Source organism: Rhinatrema bivittatum, chromosome 4 (assembly GCF_901001135.1).
Source record: "Rhinatrema bivittatum chromosome 4, aRhiBiv1.1, whole genome shotgun sequence".
NCBI lineage: Eukaryota > Metazoa > Chordata > Amphibia > Gymnophiona > Rhinatrematidae > Rhinatrema > Rhinatrema bivittatum.
In genome coordinates, this window is record NC_042618.1 from 294,056,863 (window position 1) to 294,081,893 (window position 25,031).

The following is a 25,031-nucleotide window of genomic DNA, read 5'->3' on the forward strand; positions in this document are numbered from 1 at the left end:
TGAATGCAATCATGAGCTTGGGACTTCCCATGCATTGTGACTGTTTTATGCCTTCTTGTTGATGGAGTTTGCTTACCTATAAGTATGTGTCTTCATAGATGATAGAATGAATCAGTGATATCTAATACCCACCCACCTCCCTGGAGAGTCAACTACCTAGCTAAAGCTTAAGCTCTGGAGGAAACAGGGGCTCAAGAAGCAGCATCCGCGTGCAGAAAATCCTGTGCATTCTAAGACTTAGAGAGTTGGGTCCATGTCTGTGCTGTTGGATGACATCACCCATGCATTATAGCTGATCTATCTTGCTGTTTACAGGAAAGCAAGCTTGATATGCATGCTTTACTAGGGCTATTATAAGGGAATAGAGGTTAAACTTAAAACAAGTATAGTGAGAACTGTCACCCTTAGGCATTTGCTCTGTTTCCTCTTTGACTGTAGTTTTGTCAAAACATTAACACAGTGTACATAAAAATCAATAGGAAAATACAACAGTAGTAAATAAGGCAATATTATAATTTAAAATATATAGCAACTAACAAATACTACAGTTACCAGCTGGAGTGTGGTGGCGGTACAGTTTGATTGCTGGAATAGTGAAGAGACTATATCCAGGTACATTTTTGTCCTATATTGAAATGTAATAATGTGTGGAGCTTGCATGTTGAAGTGAGACAGCTTCAGAAAGATAAAGTGGTGTTCAGGAAAGGGTTTATTTATTTTATTTTATTTTTATAAGATCTGATGAAAACAAGATGAACAGCAACAATCTGGCAGTGATCTTTGCCCCCAACCTGTTGCAGTCAAGTGACGGACATGAGCGAATGTCAGCAAGCACAGAGAAGAAATTGCAATTACAGGCTGCTGTGGTGTGCACTTTAATTGACCATGCAGCAAAGATTGGTAAGCTGGCTTACTTTGCAGCATTATGTGAAAGAGCAGACAGCAGAGATTGGTAAACTGCACCCTGAGTACTCTGATCAAGCAGGCTACAAATTTCTAAACCTTGTGAAAGCTTTACTAAAGTAGAACTCCTTAGTGATCCACTGATGATGATTTAAGTTTTCAAACTTTTTTGCAAGGGACCCAGTAGAAGAAAAATATTCCTGCCCAGCCCCCTATTGCTCACTTTCACTCCCCACTGCTGACTCTCACTACCTTCCTTCTCTCAGCCACTTTACTTACTGTCACCGTTTTCTCCTGCTCTACGTAGCTCTGTCACTCTGAGCTGCATTGTGCCTGTATGCAGCCTTCTCACCCCTCATTGCAAAAGTAAAGCTGAGTACAAGAACTATTATGGCTCAAACTTCTGAGAAGCATGCGATTGTCTCAATGGGGTCAAGAAGCTTGAGAATACAGGCACTGCACTATTCTAAATAATTGAGCTGTGCAGAGAAGGAGCGTAAGGAACCGGTCTGCGACACGATACTTTTAGAATCCCAAGTTTGAAAACCACTAATTTAGGTAGTAGCAGATATGACCTGTAATAATTCTACCTGCAAATGAAAACCTGAAATGTAACTTAAAGGTGCTTTCAATAGCTAGCTTTCCCTGTGTATAATCTCTGTATCCTTTGTAATTAAGGGTCTTAGTTTTCAGTTTTTATTTAATTTTTCTGAGAATTTCAATGATATAACAAAAAATTAGAGAAAACAATTTCTCCTAGGACAAGCAGGATGGTAGACCTCACATGTGGGTGACATCAGATGGAGCCCGGCACGGAAGACGTTTGTCAAAGTTTCTAGAAACTTTGACAGGCAGACTGAACATGCCCAGCCTGTTGCTATCCGCGTGTCCACGTAAGGTCCCCCTTCAGTCACTTCTTTTCCGCGGTGCAGTAGCCTCGCAGTTGTGGAGCTCCAAACCCTTGAAAGCGTTTTTGCTGAATTTTTTGGGGTTTATTCTCTGTCTCATCCCTCTTTGCATTCGGTTCCTCTGGTAGATACCTGTGGCTTTTGCAGTTGGTTTTTCGTGGTTGATTCCCAACTCCCACCTTGGATTCCCGTAGGTCATTGACCACGCGCCGGCTTCTCTTTATTTTTCGATGGCGTTGTCAGGTTTTCGACGGTGCCCCCAATGTCCGCGGACCATGTTCATCACGGATCCGCATGAGGTGTGTATCCTCTGCCTGGGGGCCTCGCACAACGTTCGAGGGTGTCGTTTGTGCGATCAAGTGACTCCCAAAGGGCGTCTTGCATGCATAGTTAAAATGGAGAAGCTTTTTGGTTCTCTAAAAACCTCCACTTCGGCGTCTGTGTCCTCCACGCCTAAGGACCACGGGGAACAGTCTCCATTGCTTCCCCTGCTGCGAGGAGAAGGAGATCGATCCTCGGTGGTCTCTCCCTTCCCTCTAACCTCGGGGTCGTCTTCATCCTCTGCACAGGGGAAAGACCGGGCCGAGCACCAGAAACCCAAGAAGTATCGACACCAGTCACCGTCCCGACACAATTCCAGGTCCTGGCTGCCGAACCGCCATTGAAGTGGCATTGGACACCGGAGGCCCCATCCTCCAGTGCCCCTCGTTAGCCCGAGGCGTTCCCCACCGGCAACAGTGCAGGGGGCTGTTCCTCCTCGTGATTCCTCAGAGGATGTGCCAGCGATGCATTGTCCCCCTCCACCAGTCCTTACTACCCAGAACTTTCAGGAGGAGTTGGACCAGAGGGTGCAATCGGCAGTGCTCAAAGTGCTTCAGAGCGTCGAGCTGCCAGTGCCACTGGCCCCCCATACTGGTGCCCGAGCCTCCGCCTTCATTGTTCGCACCTCTGCTGGAGAATCTGGACGTCCTTCTTGGCGTCCTACCGATGCAACCGGTTCCCGAGAGCCCTCCGATGCCTACTCGGCCACCTCCCTCCACCGGAGCGATCCTGGGTCCTCCGAGGAGGATGAGGCCTCCTAGGGCAAGTGCACACACGTTGCCTACACTTTTGAATACGTCATGGTGGGACCCTCGGGGGCGTCCCCACCGCATGACGTCAGTACCTCCGGGTATTTAAACTTCAGCTCCGCTCCAATACAACCAGTTAGCAAGGACTTCGGTTTTGCTACTCTGACCGTTTCTAAGCTGTTCGCTTGGATTCCTCGCTACTCTCCGGGGTATCTCACTCCTACGGAAGCTCTGGGTACCCGCTCCTTGGGGGCCTCTCGCTTCTACCTGCCCTTCGGGGGTTCGACTGCCTAACTTTAAGGACACCCGTGTCAGTTGCCCCAGTGAACAGGAAAACTGATGCGACTTAGCTGGTTCAATAGACCGTGGGCTTCGAACGGCGGTACTTACCCCACCAGTCTGCGTTGGTGGAGTCCAAGCTTAATAAAGCCAGATGCTTCCAGACACATGCTTCTGCCCCTCTGGGGCGCGAACACAGGGAACTCGACGGCATAAGGAGGAAAATGTTTCAAGGGGCTATGCTGGTGGCCCGTATTGCAGCTTACCAGCTGTATATGACTCAATACAACCGCAACCTATGGATGCAAGTCCAGGAGTTTGCGGTGAACTTTCCCATGCAACAGCTGGAGTCCCTTGCAGTCATTGCCTTGCTGGGATTCGAGGCGGCTAGACATGAGGTAAGGTCTACCTATGATTTCTTCGAAACCGCTGCCTGCCCAGCCACCAGTGGAGTCTGCGCCAGATGGCTAGCTTGGCTCCAGGCCTCTGACCCAGATAGGCTCGTGGACATCCCCTGTACAGGAGAGAATCTGTTTGGGGATAAGGTGAAAGAGGTCATGGCGCAGCTGAAAGATCAGCATGATACTCTTCAGCAACTCTCCGCCAGCCCCTCAGAAGGCCCTTCTGCCACCAGGAGGTCCTGCAGGCCAGGCTCTCACAAGCCCTTCTACCAGTCAATGAAATACTTCCCTCTGGCTGCCCGTACTCGCCCACCTAGGTCCAGCCCTAGAGGCCTTGGCTGGCAGCAGCAAGTTCCGAGGACCCAACCAGCCCGCCAACAAGCCCCGTATGCTGGCTTTTGACTGGCAGCAAGGAGGCATGAGCCAAACGCCGGTTCCCATGGTGGCCGATCCCCCAGTTGGCGGCAGGCTTCTTTGCTTCGCCCGCCACTGGAAGACGATCACTTCGGATCGTTGGGTCCTCTCCATGTCCATCGTGGGGTACGGCCGCCCATCAGGTTGTCCTTCAATTGGAACTTTCCGCCCTTCTAGCGGCAGATGCGGTAGAACCAGTTCCTCGCAAGCAGTGTGGCCATGGTTTCTACTCAAGGTATTTCCTCATTCTGAAGAGGAATGGCGGCTTACGCCCCATTCTCGACCTCAGGGCGTTAAACCTTTTTCTTGTAAGAGAAAAATTCAAATGGTCTCTCTGGGCATGCTGATCCTGCTCCTCCGAAGAGGAGACTGGCTCTGCTCTCTCGACATAAATGATATTTTACACCCATATTGCAATTGTCCCCCAACCATGGGAAGTAACTCTACTTTCTAGTGGGGACGGCACATTTTCAATACAAAGTGCTACCTTTTGGGCTGGCTTCAGCCCCACGCGTCTTCATAAAATGCTTGGTGGTGGTGTCTGCCTACTTCAGGTTCGGTCCACGTCTTCCCGTACCTGTAAGATTGGCTCATCCGGAGCGAATCATACTCCGGGGCCGTGAATGCTCTAGCCCTAACGGTTCAAATATTACAGACCTTGGGATTCGTTATCAACTTCCCCAAGTTACATCTCAATCGTCTCCACGGCTGGACTTCATTGGTGCCAGGATGATACTGCACAAGCGAAAGCTTTCCTGCCCAGGGATCGATCGGTCACTCTCTCCTCACTGGCTACCCTCGTTCGCAACAGAAAAAAGGTACCGGCCCATCTGCTGCTCCACCTGCTGGGCCATATGGTGGCCTCTGTGTGCGTGACCCCCTTGGCCCACCTCTGCATGAGGGACCCGCAGTGGGCCTTGCAGTCCCAGTGGTGGCAGGCATCCCAGAATTTGGAAGTGCCGGTGACTGTCACAGGCCCTCTCCGTCTCTCCCTAACCTGGTGGGAGGCCCAGTCCAATGTGGAACTCGGGCTCCCATTCCAGCACGCACCACTCCAGGTGACACTCAACACCGATGCCTCGCCTCAGGTGTGGGTGGCCCACACGGATGGCCTGCATACCCAGGGTCTCTGGACTGAGGCAGAGTCCCGCTGCCAGATAAATTTTCTGGAGCTCGAGCTATCTGGTATGCTTTGTGGGCCTTCCAGGACAAACTGTCCTCCAAGGTAGTCTTCATCAGAACGGACAACCAGGTGGCGATGTGGTACATCAACAAGCACGGCGGCACGGGCTCCTGCCCCCTCTGCCAGGAATCAATACAGGTCTGGGATTGGGCTCTCTCCAGGGGGATATACCTGCGGGCCACATACCTGCCAGGCTACCTGAACACGCTGGCGGACCAACTCAGCCTGTCCAGCCTCATGAGTGGTCCTTGAACCCAGAGGTGGCAGCTGACCTATTCCTATTGCTGGGGCAGGCCGGACATGGACCTGTTTGCCTCTTCCCACAATCACAAGGTGAGCATGTTCTGCTCCCTGATTCTGGAGAAGGACTGTCCGGCCTGTGACTCGTTCTCCCTTCACTGGAGACAAGGTCTCATGTACGCGTACCCCCTATTCCGTTGCTCTCGAGGACTCTGACGAAGCTGCAAGAGGAAGGGGGGGACCATGCTCCTGGTGGCACTCTCCTGGCCAAGGCAGGTATGGTTCCCTCTGTTCCAGGACCTGTCCATGAAGGTACCGGTTCCACTGGGGACAGCTCCCGACCTCTTATCGCAGAACCAGGGCACCCTGCACCACCCAAACCTCCGGACCCTGGCCCTTACTGCGTGGATGTTGAGCGCATTATCCTCCAGCCCTTTCAACTCTCGGATGGTGTTTCCAGGGTCTTGATTGAATCCCAGAAACCTTCCACTCTGAGATCTTACAACTCGAAGTGGAAGCATTTCTCCACCTGGTGAGGCTGTCACGGACTGGACCCTTTCTCCTGCCCGATGCCCCGCCTGATGGATTACATGTGGCACCTGTCCCAGTCTGGCCTCCAGACCAGCTCGGTGCAAGTACGCCTCAGCGCCTACCATCAGGGCGTCGGGGGGGCACCCATCTCAGTCCAACCACTGGTCGGGCATTTCATGTGGGGCATAGTTCAACTGAAGCCCCCGCTTTGCCCGCCAGCAACTCCATGGGATCTCAACGTTGTCCTGGCGAGGCTCATATGGCATCTGTTTGAGCCTCTCCAATCCTGTGACCTGAAATTTCTCACCTGGAAAGTTATGTTCCTGATGGCGATCACTAACGCTACAGGGTCAGCGAGATCCAGGCCCTGGTTACGAATGCTCCCTGCACGAAATTCTTCCATGATCGTAAAGTGCTGCGCATGCATCCAAACTTTTTGCCAAAGCTGGTGACTGCTTTCCACATCAACCAGTCAATTATCCTTCCCACATTTTTCCCATGGCCTCATTCTCACCCGGGGGAACGTGCTCTTCACACCCTGGACTGCAAGCGAGCGCTCGCTTTCTATTTGGACTGTACAGCGAGGCACAGACAGTTTACCCAGCTCTTTTGTCATTTGACACCAACAGGCTGGGAGCAGCAGTGGGGAAGCAGACCTTATCCAAATGGCTAGCGGATTGCATTGCCTTCTGCTATGAGCAGGCAGGCCTCCTGCTAGCCGGCAGGGTGAAGGCTCACTCTGTGTGCTATGGCGGCGTGAGTGGCCCACCTGCGTGTGGTCTCTATCGCCGAAATCTGAAGAACCGTGACCTAGATTTCACTCCACACATTCATGGCTCACTACTGCCTCGACAGGAATAGATGCCAGGACAGCACTTTTGGCCAGTCTGTCCTCCCCAATCTGTTTCAGTCTTGAACCCAACTGTTCCCATTTGTGCTCTCTGTGGGGTCAGACACTCCCTGTTTTTCCCACTGCACTGCAGTTGTGTTGTGCCCAATAGCACCTTGTTCAGCTACTGTGGGTCCCTCTGATCACAGGGGACAGTCTGGAGCTCTGTAATCACCCACGTGAGGACTACCATCCTGCTTGTCCTAGGAGAAAGCGCAGTTGTTTACCTGTAACAGGTGTTCTCCTAGGACAGCAGGATGTTAGTCCTCAGGATCCTCCCCCCCCCTGCCTCCCCACAATGTTGGGTTCACTTTCGTTTTGTTTTATTTTTCGCTCATATTTTGCTATATTATGAGACTTAAGGGGACGTTGCGGACGCTCGCATAGCAGCAGACTGGGTTCTAGAATCTTTGACAAAAGTTTTCTGTGCCAGGCTCCATCTGATGATGTCACCCACATGTGAGGACTAACATCCTGCTGTCCTAGGAGAACACCTGTTACAGGTAAGCAACTGCACTTTTCCTCTGACTTTTTTCCTATGTTATTTTTACACTGATTCTATTTTATTATAACATTGAATTTGCAGGAAAAATAAACTAAAAATTGAAAATGAAAATCCCTATATGTAATGCAGTGCATTAACGTACAGTTTGTCTTTCTTTTTAGGATTTGTCCCTGAATTTATCCTGGAAAAAATCCCTGCTTTGCCGGGTGTAGAAGTGCATTGTGGGACTCCTTCCCTGGAGGGTAATAAGGAAGGGGAATGTGAGTCTCCTGGTGAAAGCAGGGGACACAGAAGACGGAGTGTAGGAGGTGAGGAAATTAGCAGAATCAGTTGATTTCACAGATTATCATTAATCCTCTAGAAAGCAACATATTACATTGACTCACAGCTGTGTGCAAAGATCTCTACAGCATTTTCTTTCAATGTTCTGGATACTTGTATCTATCCCTTCTTGCATCCACACCAGGAGCTTTTGGCCTAGGAACGATTAAAAAGGAATATAAGGGTACACATCCACATATTCCTGAGAGTCCTGATCATATATAATGTGTTTTCAGGTCTGTAAGGTTTTCTTTTTTTTTTTTTACATGCTGTAATGAAAATGTTCATCTTTCATTAATTTATAAAGAAACAAATTAAGGAAAGCAGACAGAAAATAATCCTGAAAATAAGAACACAAGAAATTGCCATATTGGTTCCATCAAGCCTAGCATCCTGTTTCGAATAGGGACCAATCCATGCTAAAAATATCTGGCAAATACCCAACAGTAAATAAATCCCTTGCTATTAATACTGGTAATAAGTATTGGATATTCCCCAAGTCAACTTGATAAATAGTCGTTTATTGACTTCTCCTCCAGGAACTTATCCAGTCCAGCTATACTAACTGCCCTAACCTCATCCTCAAGCAACGAATTCCAGAGCTCAATTGTGCATTGAGTGAAAAAGTATTTTCTCTGATTTATTTTAAATGTGCTGCTAACTTCATTAAGTGCCCCCTAGTCCTTCTATTATTCGAAAGAGTAAATAACCGATTCACATTTACCCATTCTAGGCCTCTCATGATTTTATAGACCTCTATCATATCCCCTCTCAGCTATCTATTCTCCAGCCTGAACAGCTCTAACCTCTTTAGCCTTTCCTCATAGGGTGCTTTTCCATCCCCTTTATCATTTTGGTCGCCCTTCTCTGCATTTTCTTCAATGCAACTATATCTTTTATGAGATGTAGTAACCAGAATTGCACACAGGTATTTAAGGTGCAGTCTCACCATAGAGCGATACAGAGGCATTATGACATTCACCATTTTATTTGCCATTCCCTTCCTAATAATTCCTAACATTCTGTTTGCTTTTTTGACTGCCACAGCACACTGAGCTGATGATTTGAATGTATTGTCCACTATGATGTCTAGATTTTTTTTCCTGGGTAGTAACTCCTAATATGGAACCTAACATTGTGTAACTACCTAGTAATTTCATTGTATGTCCCCTGGTCTTTGTACTTTTCGAAAGAGTAAACAACTGATTAACATTTACTCGTTCCATTCCACTCATTATTTTATAGACTTGTATCATATTCCGCCTTAACCGCCTCTTCTCCAAGTTGAACAGCCCTATCCTCTTTAGCCTTTCCGCAGAGGGGAGCTGTTACATCCCCTTTATTATTTTGGTCGCCCTTCTCCATACCTTTTCCAGTACAATTATATCTTTTTTTTTTTAAAGATGCGGCATCTTTAATCGCACACAGTACTCAAGATGCAGATTCACCTTGGAGCAATACATAGGTATTATGACGTTCTACATTTAAATTCTTCATTCCTTTCCTAATAATGCCTAACATTTTGTTTGTTTTTTTTTTTTGCCTGCTGCAGCACACTGAGCTGATGATTTCAATGTATTCTCCACTATGACGCCTAGATATTTTTCCTGAGCAATAACTCCTAATATGGAGCCTAATATTCTGTAACTATGGCATGGGTTACTTTTCTCTATGTGCATCATTTTGCACTGTGCACATTAAATTTCATTTGCCATTTGGTTGCACAGTCTTCCAGTCTCACAGGGCCTCCCTATAATTTATCACAAACTGCTTGTGATTTAGCAACTCTGCATAATTGTCTTCTCCAAAGTTGATCACCTCATTTGTCGTTCCCCTTTCCAGATCATTTAAAAATATATTAAAAAGCACCAGTCCCAGTACAGATCCTAGGGCCACTCCACCAGTTACCTCTCTCCACTGAGAAAATGGACCATTTACTCCTACTCTCTCTTTCCTATCTTTTAAGCAGTTTGCAATCCATAAAAGGACCTTTCCTTCTATCCCATAATTTTTTAATTTTCTTAGGAGTCTCTCGTGGGACTCTGTCAAATATCTTTTTAAAATCTAAATACATTACATCTACCGGCTCATCTTTATCCCCATGTTTACTAACCCCTTCAAAAAAATGTAGTAGATTTGTGAGGCAAGACCTTCCTTGGGTAAATCCATGCTGACTCTGTCCCATTAAACCATGTCTTTCCATATGTTCAAAGATTTTATTCTTTAGAATAGTTTCCATAATTTTTCCTGGCACTGAAGTCATGCTTAGCGGTCTTTAGTTTCCTGAATCATCCTGGAGTTACATTGGCCACCCTCCAGTCTTAAGGACAATTTTAATGATAGGTTACAAATTATGAGTAATAGATCTGAAATTTCATTTTTTAGTTCTTTCGGAACCCTGGATTGCATACAATCTGGTTTGGGTAATTTTGTTACTCTTCAGTTTGTCAGTATGCCCTACGACATCTTCCAGGTTCACTTTGATTTGGTTCAGTTCATCAGAATCATTACCTTTGAAAACAGTCTCTGGAATGGGTATAAGAACATAAGATATGCCGTTCTGGGTCAGACCAAGGGTCCATCAAGCCCAGTATTCTGTCTCCTTCAGTGGCCAATCCAAGTCACCTGGCAAGTACCCAAACATTAAATAAATCTCGAGCTACTATTGCTTATTAATTAATAGCAGTTTCCTAGCGTGTAGCCAGATGGACTCAGGACCATTGGGTTATGTGTTCCCTTGCTAGCAGATGGAGACTGAGTCAGGTTTCAAAGCTGATGTCACCCTAGATATAACCCTGCAGTGACCTTAGCCATTCAGTATTTCTCCGTCTCCTAGCAGATGTGGACGCTATCCCCACACCAGCAGCAGTGTTTAGCGGGATTGCAGCACTAATTAATAGGAGAAATTTTACCTTCAAATTGAAAGGAAGATTGAGCCCCGCTCTCCTGTGGTGATACCTAAGGGTTCCCTCCCCCAGTTGAGAATTCCTGAGGTGATTTCCGACATCCCTCAGAGGTGTGACTTGGTCCGGTAGTCGGCTCCTGGCATGGACTTTGCTGCTGAAGCAGCTGAAAGGCAGCTGATGTAGAAGTAGAGCGATGTGGCGAAGGCCTAAACCCTCTCCCCCCACAGCCAGAGACCGTCTCTGTATTCAGCCTGAAAGCGCTGAGACTAAGTAAGTAGAGGAGAATTCCTCCGATCCAGAGACATGGAAGGGCTTCGGTAAGTCTTTTCTCCGGTCTCCTTGCTCGGCGCGCCATACCGGCATCATTCCTGTTCGGGCAAGGGAAGGGGGTTTCCGAGCGGGTTGAGCGGCCTCCCAGTGGGCTAGCCCACAAAACAAAAAGGTAGGCAATCTATAAAAGCCATGAGGAAGTAAAAAAGAAATAGATGCCTGATGTCCATCAATTAAAATTTATTTCAAAGGAGACAATAAAACACTTTAAAAAAAGCCCGACTCAGGCTGAGTTTCGCTCCTGTCTTGGAGCTGCTTCAGGGGCTGAAACATGCAAATAGTTTAAATTAACACAAATATAAACACTAATAAAACACATATAAATAAATAAACATATATATAAAGAGTAAATCATGTTAAACCCATATCATGGTGACATATAAAAAGACACATAATTAAAATATAAATGTAAAAAGTTAAATATCAAAATAAATATAAGAAGGGATGCAAAGATATCAAACAAGAATAAAATTATTAAGTTGTAGATTTAAGGTTAAAAATCTAGTGGTTCTAGCCAAAAATGATATATATGCAAAAAGTGTACATTGGCAATGGATTAAAACATATATTGGATGGAAGCATAGACTAAAAAATCTATGAATGATGTCAGGGTGAGCTATAATAAAATGTATAAAAGTCCTTATAAAATGATGCTTTAACTTAATGTGCTTTATATGAGTTATACTGTTCAGCTTGAGGGAATGGGATGGCACTGTGAATGAATAAATAAATGATCACTCTTGAAAGTGAGCTTACAGTGTAGTATTTATAAATATGTAAACCAGAGGGGGAGAAAATGAGATCCCTTTTTCCTCAATCAGATTTGCAGTCATTGGATGCAATGTCTAGGAACAGCTGATATTAGAAAAAGAACATTAAGCAGCATGGATCGTAAGGTGCAACTTAATGAAGTAGGATGACACTGTTAAAGATAAATATATGGTGATTCTTAGAATGAGTTTACTGCAGAATGTATGAAAAAGACCCATAATAGAGTGATGTACCTTTTTGCTCTTACTGTCAGTTTTACAGTATTGGATGAGCTGTGCAATATGAGGTGATACTGGAATGAGAATATTGTTTAATGAGGTGAAGTATAGATGAGGAAACTGTATTTAAAAAATAATTTTTAATAAAAATGTACCTACTATTTTTCAATAAAACCGGTTCCCTGTACGTACCAGGATCAGTCCAGACTGCTGGGTTGTGCCTCCCCTCCAGCAGATGGAGTCAGAGAAAAGCTGAAAGGCACCCCCTAGATATACCGGTGTGCCTCCTGCGATCCCTCAGTATTTTCTCTGACTCTAGCAGATTGAGAGGCATAACCTGCGGTCCTGATCTCTCGGTTTTCTACATTATTTACAGGTTTTGTTTGTTGGAATTAACCCTGACTAGATCAAGTAGTTTGTTCTTCCTTCCTTGTCTGCTAGTTTAAAAAAAAAAAAAAAAAAAAAAAGATTTTGGGTTAAGGGAAGCTGGTCTTGTTTGTTGGGGTATTCGCGCAGCGAGGTAGCAATCTTGCGGGCAGGCGTGTAGGGCACTGCCCTCTAACTAGTTACCCGGAGCTAGGATAGTCCCAGGGGACAGGGGGAGAGCTTACCGGTGGGCCGGTCACCCCCCCCCCCCCCAGTGCACATCTTCCAGAGGATTACTCTGAAGGGGGGCTTGTACTCAGATTTAATTAATCTTTAAAAAAAACAAAAAAAAAAAACTTTGTGCTCTGCGGCCGCGTGAGTCCTGCTGGGGGCAGGCAGTGAGCCTTTTCATTTCAGCCCCAGCCTGCCATCGATCGGTCCCGGGACTCCGGAGGGGGTGGCTGGTTCACCCGGCGCGATTCTGCAACTGTGTAGTGCTTACCTTTTTGGCGCGCTTTTTGTGGCAGCTTCTCTTCCCGCGTCGCCATGCTGCGTTCTTCGGCCTGCACGGCCGGTGGGGGGGGCGGGGGCGCGATTCTCCCGAGAGGGTCTCTGCTCCCGATGCCTTCCCGGGTGCGAGGGCCCCTCTTGGGGGCCGAGCACTGCCCGCAGGTCTTCTTCCCCTGCTTCTTCTGTGCGGCCCCGGAGGGTTGCTGGATCAAGGTCGGCAGCCCCGCCTCCCATAGAGGAAGAGGCGGCGGCCATTTTGAACACGTTGAAATCAGTAGGTACAGCGTTGGAGGAGGAAGATTCCCCTCCTCCCTCCCCGCCGGTGCTTAGTCCGCAGAGCACAACAGAGTTTGAGGTTCCTCGACCCTCCACCCCCCCACCCCCTTCCTCCCGACCCGTGAAAAAAAAAAAACCAAACAACCCAAAAACTGGTAAGGGCATTTTCCTCGACGTTTGTGCCTTTAAGGCACAAACCCTTTTTGGAGGCAGAGGCGGGTTGGGAGGCAGCTGGACCCTCTTCCCCGAAGATTCCCAGGTCGGCACCGGAGCTGGGGGGAGAGGGCCCCCCCCCCCCTAGGATTCCCAGGTCCGTACCAGAGGTGGGGGGAAAGGGGGCTCGAAGTCCTCACACGCAGGGGGCTGCGGGAGTTCCGGAGGTACCGGATCCCTACAATCAGGGGGCTGTAGAAGGGGCTGATCCCCAGGTCCTTCCTTTATTGGGAAGGACGAATTGAATTTTTTTTAATACAGCATGTTTTGAAGAGGGGACCCCTGTGAACTTTTCCCTTTCACCACAAGTTGCTGCAGATTGCATATAAGGAATGGGACATTTCTGAAGCCTCTTTGCGGGCAGGGCTATGGATAAGCTGTACCCATTGCCGCCTGAGTCCTGGATAAGCTGTACCCATTGCCGCCTGAGTCCTTGGACCTTCTCAAAATTCGTGGATTTGGCGGTCACGGCCGTAATAAAGCATACTACCATCCCCGTGACAGGGGGGATAGCTTTGAAAGGTCTCCAAGTCTGAAAGTTGGAGGTCTTATTGTAACATATCTTTGAGGTGCCGGCCCTAGGTGTCTGGGCGGCGGCCTGTAGTAGCCTCATACCGCGGGCCACGCTTCGCTGGATTCAGCAGATGCTTACAGTCCAGGATCTTCCACCGGATGAGGCGGAGCAGGCCAATTGCAGGAAGGCTGCGGTGGCCTACACGGCGGATGCCTTATATGATCTTCTCCGGACTTCAGCTCATACTATGTCTTCTGCTGTAGCCACCATACGGTAGCTGTGGCTCTGTCGATGGGCGGCAGATCCTTCCTCTAAGTCCCGTCTGGGTTCCTTTCCCTTCCAGGGAAAGTTGTGGTTTGGGGACGAGCTGGATCAACTCATCAAAACCTTGTTGTCCCCCAAGGTTATCAGTTACCTGAAGACAAGCCCCGGCAGTCTCGATCCTTCGGGAATTCCAGGGGTCGATCTCGTAGCCAGCGCCGGTTCTCCTTCGGGAATTCCAGGGGTCGAGCTCGTAGCCAGCACCGGTTCCGCCTGGGGAGGGGCGGGGCCTTTCCCCAGAGACAGCAGCGAGCGGGATCCTTGCAGGCTTTCACCCCTACCAAGGCTACTCAATGAAGGTGTGCAGACCCATTCCTCGCTTCCGCGAATCGGGGGTCGGTTGTACCTTTTTTGGGAGGAATGGGTCAAGATAACCTCGGACCTGTGGGTCCTCGACGTGGAAAGTCAAGGTTACGCGTTGGATTTTACTTGTCCGCTCCGGGATCCTTTCCTGGTGTTCCCCTGCTGCCCTCCGGAAAGGAGGGTAGCTGTGGCACAAACCTTGAACCGATTACGGGCGCTAGGGGCGGTGGTCCCAGTCCTGCCAGCCGAGCGTCGCACTGGCCTGTATTCGATTAGCCTGTATTCGATTTCCTTCATAGTTCCAAAGAAGGAAGGCGCGTTACAGGCCGATTTTGGAGTTAAAACAGATCAACAAGGCCTTACGGGTTCCCCTTTTTTCGTATGGAAACGCTGCGGTCTGTCATTGCGGCCATCCACAAGGCAGAATTTTGCCTTCTTTGGATCTAACTGAAATGTATCTCCATATTGGCATCCAGGAATGCCACCAGAGGCTCCTGAGGTTCATGGGTCTGGGTTTTGAGCCCTTCCATTCGGGTTAGCGACTGCCCCCAAGGGTTTCACCAAGGTTCTGGTGGTCGTCGCGGCTTTTCTGCGCTGTCAAGGGATACTGGTTCATCCCTATCTCGACGATTGGCTCATCCGAGCAAATTCGGAAGTGTGGTGCAAGCAAGCGGTTCAGTTAGTGGTAGAGCAGCTTCAGTCACTAGGTTGGGTAGTCAACTTCGTGAAGAGCCAGTTGAAACCAACTCAGCACTTGGAGTTTCTTGGAGCCCGATTCGATGCTGCGCTGGGCAAAGTTTCCCTGCCCCATCAGCAGCTGGTCGATCTGATGGCGCAAGTTCAATCTCTGTTGGATCTGCAGCTGCCTACGGCCTGGGTTTATTTACAGGTCATTGGTCATATGATGTCTACTCTGGAGATGGTACCATGGGCCTTGGTGCATATGCGGCTTTTCCAAACAGCGCTGCTTTCTCGCTTGGACACTAAGTCCGAGGCGGACGACATGTTGTTACCATTGCTGGAGCCGGCCCGGTCCAGCCTCGCAAGGTGGCTGATCCCGGACCATGTTTTGAAGGGGGTGGACTTGAAACCTCCACCTTGGCTAGTCGGGATGACGGATGCCAGTCTGTCCGGCTGGAGGGGCTGGGTGTCACTCCCGAGCAGTGCAGGGGAAGTGGTCTCCTCACCAGACCTCCTGGTCCATCAACCGTCTGGAGACCAGGGCGGTCCGTCTGGCCTTGCGTCACCTTCTTCCGATGATTCACGGTCAAGCGGTGCGAGTTCTGTCGGACAACGCGACTACTATTGCATATATAAACCGACAGGGAGGCACGAAGAGTCGTCCGGTGACGGCCGAAGCGTCATTGTTAATGGCCTGGGCGGGACGCTATTTATTCCGTATCGCAGCCACCCACGTTGCAGGAGTGGACAACCTTCAGGCAGATTCTCAATCGACAGCAACTAGACCTGGGAGAGTGGGAGATGTCGGCCGAGGCGCTGTATCTCATAACTCAGCGATGGGGAACTCCGCACTTAGATTTGATGGCGACTCGTTTAAATGCCAAGGCGGTGCGTTTCTTCAGCCGAAGACGAGAGCACGGATTATGTGTTTCCTCCGTGGCCTCTAGTGGGAAAGGTGTTGAGGCGCAGAGTCCCATTGCGGTCCGGTGATTCTCGTGGCGCCAGAGTGGACACGACGCCCGTGGCTCGCGGATCTCGTCACTTTAGCGGTGGACGGACCGTTGCGTCTAGGTCATCTCCCAAATCTACCTCACCAGGGTCCGGTGTTTTTCGATCAAGCGGATCGCTTTTGTCTAGTGGCTTGGCTTATGCGAGGCGACAGTCGCGGAAGAAAGGTTATTCAGAAGCGGTGATATCTTCCCTCCTTCGGACGCGCAGATCCTCCACCATTTTGATTTATGCGAGGGTAGGTAAGGTTTTTGACTCAGGGTGTCGTGACTTACATATTGCGCCATGGCAGGCTTCAGTGGGCCATATCCTTACCTCCTTTTCAAGATGGTTTGAAAAAGGGATTGGCCTACAGTTCGTGTTCAAGTGGTGGCTCTAGGCTGCCTGAGGGGCAAGGTTAAAGGATGTGGCTTGGTTTTTTTTGCGTGGAGTTCGGAATTTGCGTCTGCCGGTGAGAAGTCCTTGCCCTTTCTGGAACTTGAACTTGGTGCTCCGGGGTCTCTGTTCAGCCCCTTTTGAGAAGGTTAAGAGGGCTGCCTTGAAGGATTGACTCTCAAGATGGTGTTTCTAGTGGCCATTTCATCGGCGCATCGTGTCTTGGGGTTTCAGGCTCTTTCATGCAGGGAACCGTTCATGCGTATTTCTCAGTCTGGAGTGTCCTTGCGTACCGTACCTTCATTCTTGCCTAAGGTGGTGTCAGCCTTTTCACGTTAATCAGACAGTGGATTTGCCCTCCTTTTCCGAGGAGGAGTTACAGTCCTCGCAAGGTCGGGACTTGAGGCGGTTGGATGTCCGGGTTCTCCTGCGATATTTGGCAGTAACTAATGAGTTTCGACCGGATCACCGGTTTCTGTTGTGGCATGGGCCCAAGAAGGGTCTTCCCGTCTCCAGGACAACTATCGCACGCTGGTCGAAGGCCGCAATCACGTCCACTTCCATTGGTTGCTGTAAGTCTGTCCCTGATGGGCTTAAAGCTCACTCTCTGAGATCTAAGGTGACTTCTTGGTCTGTTAGCCAGTTCGTGTCTAGACAGGAGGTTTGCAGGGAGGCCACATGGAAGTCCTTGCATACGTTTGCTTGCTAGGATGTTCATGGTCCGCCAGAGAGTCCTTTGGAAGTACGGTCATTCGAGCGGGACTCTCGGGGTCCCACCCCATTTAAGGCGGCTCTGGTACATCCCAGCAGTCTGGACTGATCCTGGTACGTACAGGGAAAGGAAAATTAGTTTCTTACCTGATAATTTTCGTTCCTGTAGTACCAAGGATCAGTCCAGATGCCCGCCCAAGTCTTTTTCAGGAGAGTCCGTTCGTACCTTGTTCTGTGTCTGCTTACTTTATTCACAGTGTTTTACATTGCCATGTTGGATAATAAGTATGAATGCATCTTATACGGTAAGTTGTTCTAAGTTTCGTCTCTGGTGCGAGGCATCCTTTCTGTTTAGACACACAGGGATTTGTGTGTTTTATGTCCTTCGGGGCACTGTTTCTACTGGCAGATGAAATTTAATGTGGATAAGTGCAAGGTGATGCATATAGGGAAAAATAACCCATGCTATAATTACACTATGTTGGGTTCCACATTATGTGCTACAACCCAAGAAAGAGATCTAGGTGTCATAGTGGATAACACATTGAAATCGTCGGTTCAGTGTGCTGCGGCAGTCAAAAAAGCAAACAGAATGTTGGGAATTATTAGAAAAGGAATGATGAATAAAACGGAAAATGTCATAATGCCTCTGTATCACTCCATGGTGAGACCGCACCTTGAATACTGTGTACAATTCTGGTCGCCGCATCTCAAAAAAGATATAATTGCGATGGAGAAGGTACAGAGAAGGGCTACCAAAATGATAAGGGGGAATGGAACAACTCCCCTATGAGGAAAGACTAAAGAGGTTAGGACTTTTCAGCTTGGAGAAGAGACGACTGAGGGGGGATATGATAGAGGTGTTTAAAATCATGAGAGGTCTAGAACGGGTAGATGTGAATCTGTTATTTACTCTTTCGGATAGTAGAAGGACTAGGGGACACTCCATGAAGTTAGCATGGGGCACATTTAAAACTAATCGGAGAAAGTTCTTTTTTACTCAACGCACAATTAAACTCTGGAATTTGTTGCCAGAGAATGTGGTTCGTGCAGTTAGTATAGCTGTGTTTAAAAAAGGATTGGATAAGTTCTTGGAGGAGAAGTCCATTACCTGCTATTAAGTTCACTTAGAGAATAGCCACTGCCATTAGCGATGGTTGCATGGAATGGACTTGGTTTTTGGGTGCTTGCCAGGTTCTTATGGCCTGGATTGGCCACTGTTGGAAACGGGATGCTGGGCTTGATGGACCCTTGGTCTGACCCAGTATGGCATTTTCTTATGTTCTTATGTTCTTATCTGGTCAGTGGTTGGGTTGAATTGGTTACTTATTCAGCGGAGGTATTTAATTATTTCCTGCTTTGATATCAATTATACTGAGGGATCGCAGGAGGCACACCGGTATATCTAGGGGTATATCTTCAGCTTTTCTCTGACTCCATCTGCTGGAGGGGAGGCACAACCCAGCAGTCTGGACTGATCCTTGGTACTACAGGAATGAAAATTATCAGGTAAGAAACTAATTTTCCTTTATATGCTAATGATGAATTGTCTGTACTTATTTATTTGATAAAACCAACAAAGTATCAGCTGCTGTATAAAGTAATTACAATATATTAGCAACAAGCGACTTCAAAATTGAAAATAAACTTTTCTGCTATTGACTAGTAGCAAGTAAGGCTTACCTATAAGTTCCCTCTGCACTTATGCTGCTTCCAGATATCCTGGGTTGAGCAAAGAAACAAAGCATCATGTTGGAGCTAATCATACCACATGTATGTCCTAAAAGTGCCTTGAGATAACAGATAAATGTGAAGAGCCTTGTATATTATTTTTTGGACCAGATAGAAGCAGAGTGCAGCTAAACTGAAAGTTACTGATTGAGTAGGCAATGTTAAATAAAATATACATGTAAAGACATTTGGATTTACCTTGTCTTGCAGCATACTGTGTTTAGTGTCCTCGGCAAAAGTTTGAAAGAATGCCAGCATCAAAGGCACTGTTTAAGTACTTGAAAAGCTCGCCAAAATTAGTGCCAACGGTCACAGGGGGAGGAGTTGAAATGATTGACAAGGGGGAGGAGTTACAGAACAATGATGTCGGATTCAGGAAAATTCAATGGGACTAATAGAAAAAACTAATAGATGATATAAATAAAACCAAATATAAAGAAAAATTGCAGAGGAAGAAGTTTAAAAAATATGAGCAGGAACCTAAGAATAAGAGTGATAAATAAGTTAAAAGGTGTATTGCTGTAATGTGAAGTGTGAAAAAAGTTCCTGAACATACCCAGATCAGTCCAGACAAATGGATTTTATTCATCCCTACCAGCAGATGGAGGAAGAGAACAAGACTTTGGGCACAGCCACATATACGAGAGTGCCACCTGCAGTCCCTCAGTATTTCTCTACCTCCAGCAGATGGTAGAGGAGCTAACCCTGCAGTCCTGACTGATGTGGATAGTTTGAGGAAAATTTGCTCCCCAAGGTGCCAGGTTCCTGGAAATGGGCCATCCCTCGGGTTGAGCCGGGCGAACGGGGGGGGGGGGGGTTGGATACCCCTGCCTAGTTCAGCCCGCATCTCCAGGATACCGGACAGCCAGTGGTCTGGCTCCTTCGGTGGGACCTGAAGCCCCCTCCGCCGGCCAGGACACCTCTCAGGGAAGTACCCTAGTTTTTTTTCTATGGGGACTTTCTTGTGGGGTGCACGTGCCTTTAAATTTTAGTTAAAAAAAAAAAAAAAAAAAAGCCTGCTTTGCGGCTGAGGTGGTTCGAGCTCAGCTGAGCTGCCTCTAGGTACAGGAAACTCGGCAATCGTTGCGGGTGGGCTCAGAGGAGAGCGGCGCATTGGGGACAGCTAGCAGTGGTAGAAACTCCCCGGGGGTGGGGGGGTGTTCATTTCACTACTTTTTGACTTAGCTGCATGGCCGTTTGGACCGTGTGGTTTCTCAGCCACTCCAGAGGCCTGTTTATGGGCGCTGGCGGGGATAGTGCACCCTCTTCTGGTTTGTTCCCGGCCGCGTGGTGAGCCCCTGCACCTTGCGGCCCGACCGCGTTCCTGGGCAGTGTCAGCGTGACTGCAGCATTTTTTGGCAGGACCTGTTTGTTTATTGCCGTTTTGAAATTTTGCTGGCTATTTCAGGGGAGTCACTGATTTGCAGCAAGGGGAGGCCTGCCAGTCCTGTGGGGGTCGGGTGCCCTTCCTCAATGACCTTCTCCTCTGCACGGATTGTGCAGAAGGGGGGGAGGGAGCATCGTAGGCAAAGGTAAAGGCGTGGAAAAATTCCAGGCCCACGGCAGCAGGTCTGGGGGCTCCGGAGGGAGTGGCTATGGCCGTGGAGGCGGCATCAGACAGTGGTCAGCCGCCCCGGGGTTTTGGCGGGGCCCGCGCCGCCTATTACTCCCAGGGTTCGGACAGAGCCGGAAGTCTCCGGGGGCCTCGGGTCCGAGCAGCCCTAAACGCCCTTCGGGAGCCTCGGGGGGGGGGGGGGGGGGGGTTTCTCCTGAATTTCTACACGACGCCTTCCTGGCTAGGCATGCAGGTACGTGCAGGCGGAAGGATGGTCCCACGGACTCGGCGAAGCAAAAGCAGGGCCCCTCTAAAGGTTCCTACCCCAAGGGGAACGCCGGGCACAATTGGAGTCGGATTTAGAAGATTCGGAGGAGTCACGGGAGGAGGATGTCCTTTCCTTGGAAGCTGATCAAGATGAGGATTCGATAGGGGACCCTCTTCTGAATTAATTGATTCTAGACCGGATCAGGGGGTTGCGGAGATACCAGATTACATCAGACCGCTGGGTGTTGAGTGTGGTGAGCGAAGGTTACGCCTTAGAGTTTTCTCATCCTCTGCAGTTCGCCTTTCTGGAGTCACGTTGTCTTTCCCGAAGCAAACTGGCAGCCTTCCAGAAAACTCTTCAACGGTTGTTAAGTCTGGAGGCAGTGGTGCCAGCGTCCGAACGGGGACAAGGCCGGTATTCCATCTATTTTGTGGTGCCAAAGAAGGAGGGCACTTTCCGTCCTATCCTGGATCTGAAAAAGGTAAACCAGCGTTTGAAGGTACCATGCTTTCGGATGGAGACGTTACGGACAGTGATTGCGGTGGTACGGAGAGGAGAGATTTTGGCGTCCCTGGATCTCACCGAGGCTTATCTTCATATTCCCAGCCGGCAGGAACATCAGAGGTTCCTCAGATTCATGGTGCTGGGACAGCACTATCAGTTTCAGGCGCTGCCCTTTGGTCTGGCCACCGCCCCGTGCACCTTCACGAAAATAATGGTGGTGATGGCTGCGGCTCTGCGACAGGAGGGATTGTTAGTGCACCCTTACTTACTTAGACGACTGGCTGATCCGGGCAAAGTCTCTGGAAGAGTGTGTATGGTCAGTAGACCTAGTGAGGTCATTTCTGGAATTGCTGGGTTGGATCATCAATGTGCAGAAGAGTCATCTGACACCCTCTCGTTCCCTTGAGTACTTAGGGGCCCGTTTCGACACCCAGCGGGGCAGAGTGTTTCTCACGGACGACAGGATGAACAAGATTCAGGAACAAATAGCTCGTCTACTTCGTCTGCTGCAGCCAAAGGTCTGGGATTACTTACAGGTCCTGGGCTCGATGTCGTCCATGTTGGAGCTGGTGCCTTGGGCGTTTGCTCATTTGAGGCCTCTGCAGAGAGCGTTACTGTCCCCTTGGAGTCCTCTGTCGCAACAATACTTTCTGTCCCGGTCTCTGTCGGAATCGGCAAGGGTTAGTCTGGCCTGGTGGATGACAAGCAGCAACCTGGAGAATGGCTTGGGTATCGATTAGGGAATGCCTCTCAAGGTCCCGGATTGGGTGGTGGTCACCATGGATGCCAGTCTTGGGGGCTGGAGGGTGGTTTTTCTGGGCAAGACTGTGCAGGGCCTATGGTCGACGGCAGTGCAGGCATGGTCCATCAATTGACTGGAGACTAGAGCGATGCACAGGGCTCTGATGGAGTTTCTACCCTTGGTCCGTGATCAGATGGTGTGAGTTTTCTCGGACAGCTTGACCACCGTGGCTTACATCAACCGCCAGGGGGGAACTAAGAGTCCCATGGTAGCGCAGGAATCTCAACTGTTGTTCGAGTGGGCAGAGCTCCATCTCGAGGGGATTGCTGCCTCCCACGTGGCAGGAGTCGACAAGGTCCTGGCAGACTATCTCAGCCGGCAACAGTTGGATCCGTGGGAGTGGGAACTATCTCCGGGAGCCTGGAATCTCCTTTCCTAGCGTGTAGCAGATGGACTCAGGACCAATGGGTATAGTGTACTCCTGATAGCAGTTGGAGACAGATCAGATTTCAATCTGACGTCAGCCCCTAGTACATATACCCCTGCAGGAAGTGCACCTCTTCAGTATTTTCCGTCTCCATAGCAGTTAGGGACTATCTGCACGCTCTCACAGCGTTAGTACAAAATTCAACGGAGAAAACCCAAATTCGGAAGAAAACTTACCTCTGAAGACGAGCCCCGCTCTCCGGTGGTGATACCCTCAGGTCCCTCCCCCAGTTGAGAATTCCCGAGGTGAAAAGATATAATGTACCAGTGTTTATGGACTATCCAAGCAGTGACAGCTGATTTGTTAGAAAGTTGTAGTACGCATACAGCACGGGAAGATCTTGCCAATGTACAATATTGCAGTAGAATATCCCTTTCTGTATATCTCGCTCTTTTATGCACTGTCTTGATTGATCTCATAGGATAGCTGTAGTCAAAAAAATAAAAAAGGCAACCCAATTAACCATTCTTGAAATTTAAACTCATATAAATCCAGGGCCGGTGCATCTACTAGGTGAACTAGGCAGTCGCCTAGGGTGCCAACTATTAGGGGGCGACAAAGAGCAGCGGTTTTTGGCTTGCGAGCGGAGCCCAACCCGCTCAGAGCTGAGAGGAGCAGATACTCAGCGGGCCGTGAGTGGAACCCATCCCAGTTGCAGCCAAGAAGAACAGCGATTTGGTGGGCTGCAAGCGGAGCCCATCCCGCTCATGACCGAAAGGAGCAGAGCCCATCCCACTTGCAGTCAAAGATTTGTGCCACCAGGGCCGTGGGCAGAGCCCATCCCGTCCGCAACAGAAGAGAGAGAGAGAGAGAGAGGGGAGCCTGGGAATGGCCAAAGATAGAAGAGATAGGCAAGGAGGGCTTTTCAAGATGGCGACTTAAGCAGACGGGTGTGTGAGAGGCTCCCTGTTTTTTTCTTATTTCCTGCTTAAAGTATGCCTCATACTAAAAGAAAAGCCAGGGTACGATGTGGAGAAAGTTCCTCCACACCGTTGGAAGACACTCAAACCCAAATTTATTTATTTATTTTATTTATTTATAGGTTTTTATATACCGATAGCCGTTTGCACATCGTATCGGTTTACAGATAACTAAAACTTTTTGACAGTGTCATTATACAGAACTTTTGGCACTGCCATTACATAGAACAGTAAACTTTGCATACAAGAAATAAACATCAACAAACAGTAACTGGGTAACTATTTACAGGGAACGAAGGTTCCTCAATTGGTAGCTTTTTCACCCCGATTCCACCTATACATCCGGGTGTGCAGGTCGCTGAAGGGACGACCCTGGAGCACGAGCCGTCCTCTCTGACCACGATATCTCTATCCCCCGGCTCAAGACCGGAGCCGCCAACCCATGGAGAAGGATATTGGCAGCAGGAGTCCGTGCCACATCGGAAGGGCTCCGAGGAGTGGCAAAACCGGCCGGACAGAAGGAAACAACAATAGGATTTACCATCTCAGAACCCAGCGAAGGTAAAATCCCGCGGGGAGGCTGGAGGAGAGGGATTGGACTCCGCTGGAGAGTTTGAGTGCTTGGGTGCTGGCAATGGCGTCGATCTAGCAGCGGGTGGAGGAGGGGGAGAAGGGATCCGAGAATCCCCAACGCTGCTGAAATTGCAAACGCCCTCTGAAATAAACCTCACTACAATATGGTTTGCTTTGCAATCAATAGAAAAGGCCATAAATGGATTGACTAGAGAAGTAACTGAAGTAAAGAAACAAGTGAATCTAAATGCCAAGGAAATTGTTGCTCAGAATAAAAAAATAGAAAAGATGGAAAATCAAATGATTGAAATGGACAAAATACATAATGTATTAATTCAGAAAGATGGAGAATTGGATAAAAGAGTGGAAAGGTTGGAGAACAGTATCAGGTCACATAATCTAAGGTTTATAAATTTTCCCGTGATAAGAAATATTGCACCATTGGATCTTTTCAAGTTTTATGTTTCTCAGGTATTAAAAATACCTGAGGAAGTAAAGCCTGTAATAACGAAGGCATATTACTTAAATCCAAGTAACAGAAATTTGGACGATCTCCAGCCGCAAGAAGAAGAAATTCCACCTGATCTAACAACACTTCTAGATTCATCCCAAGAATTGATGGTTTCACAGCGGAGACCTTTATTAATATCATTTGCTTTCCTAATGGACAAGAACAATATCTTTAAAACAGTTTTTCAGAAATAGTCAGGCCCTTTTCTTTGGGCAGAAAATTTGGTGTTACCCTGACTTGGTAAAGCAGACACAAGAAAGGAGAAAACATTTCCTGAATATGAGGGCTGAAACGCTCTCTAAGGGCACAGCTTTCAAATTACAATATCCATGTAAATGTTGTCTGCTATACCAAGATCAAAAGTATGTATTCTTTGAACCACAGCAGTTAAGGGCTTTCTTGGACTCTCACTCCACTCCTAGTTAGACTCGCTGTCTGATGTAAAGTAGAAATGTAGGTGAATCTGCTTTAGTTAACCATCAGCGTATTTCTATATACTTTTTGTATTTGTGCTCTTATTTTCTTAAGCCCTCCCACCTTTATTCCTTTATTTTATTCAAGTTCAGATTTATAATTTGGATTTTGTGGCTACA

The 25,031-nt window shown here is 48.3% G+C and overlaps 1 protein-coding gene across 2 annotated transcripts in view; it reads left to right on the forward strand.

Moving 5' to 3' along the window:
• The window catches only part of ARHGAP11A (Rho GTPase activating protein 11A), a 237,228-nt gene that overhangs the window by 107,156 nt on the left and 105,041 nt on the right, over positions 1–25,031 (forward strand). For both annotated transcript variants that reach the window (XM_029600193.1, XM_029600194.1), the window contains exons 5-6: positions 737–900; positions 7,485–7,631. In XM_029600193.1, the coding sequence (XP_029456053.1) occupies positions 737–900; positions 7,485–7,631 (311 nt within the window). The remainder of the gene's footprint in view (positions 1–736; positions 901–7,484; positions 7,632–25,031) is intronic.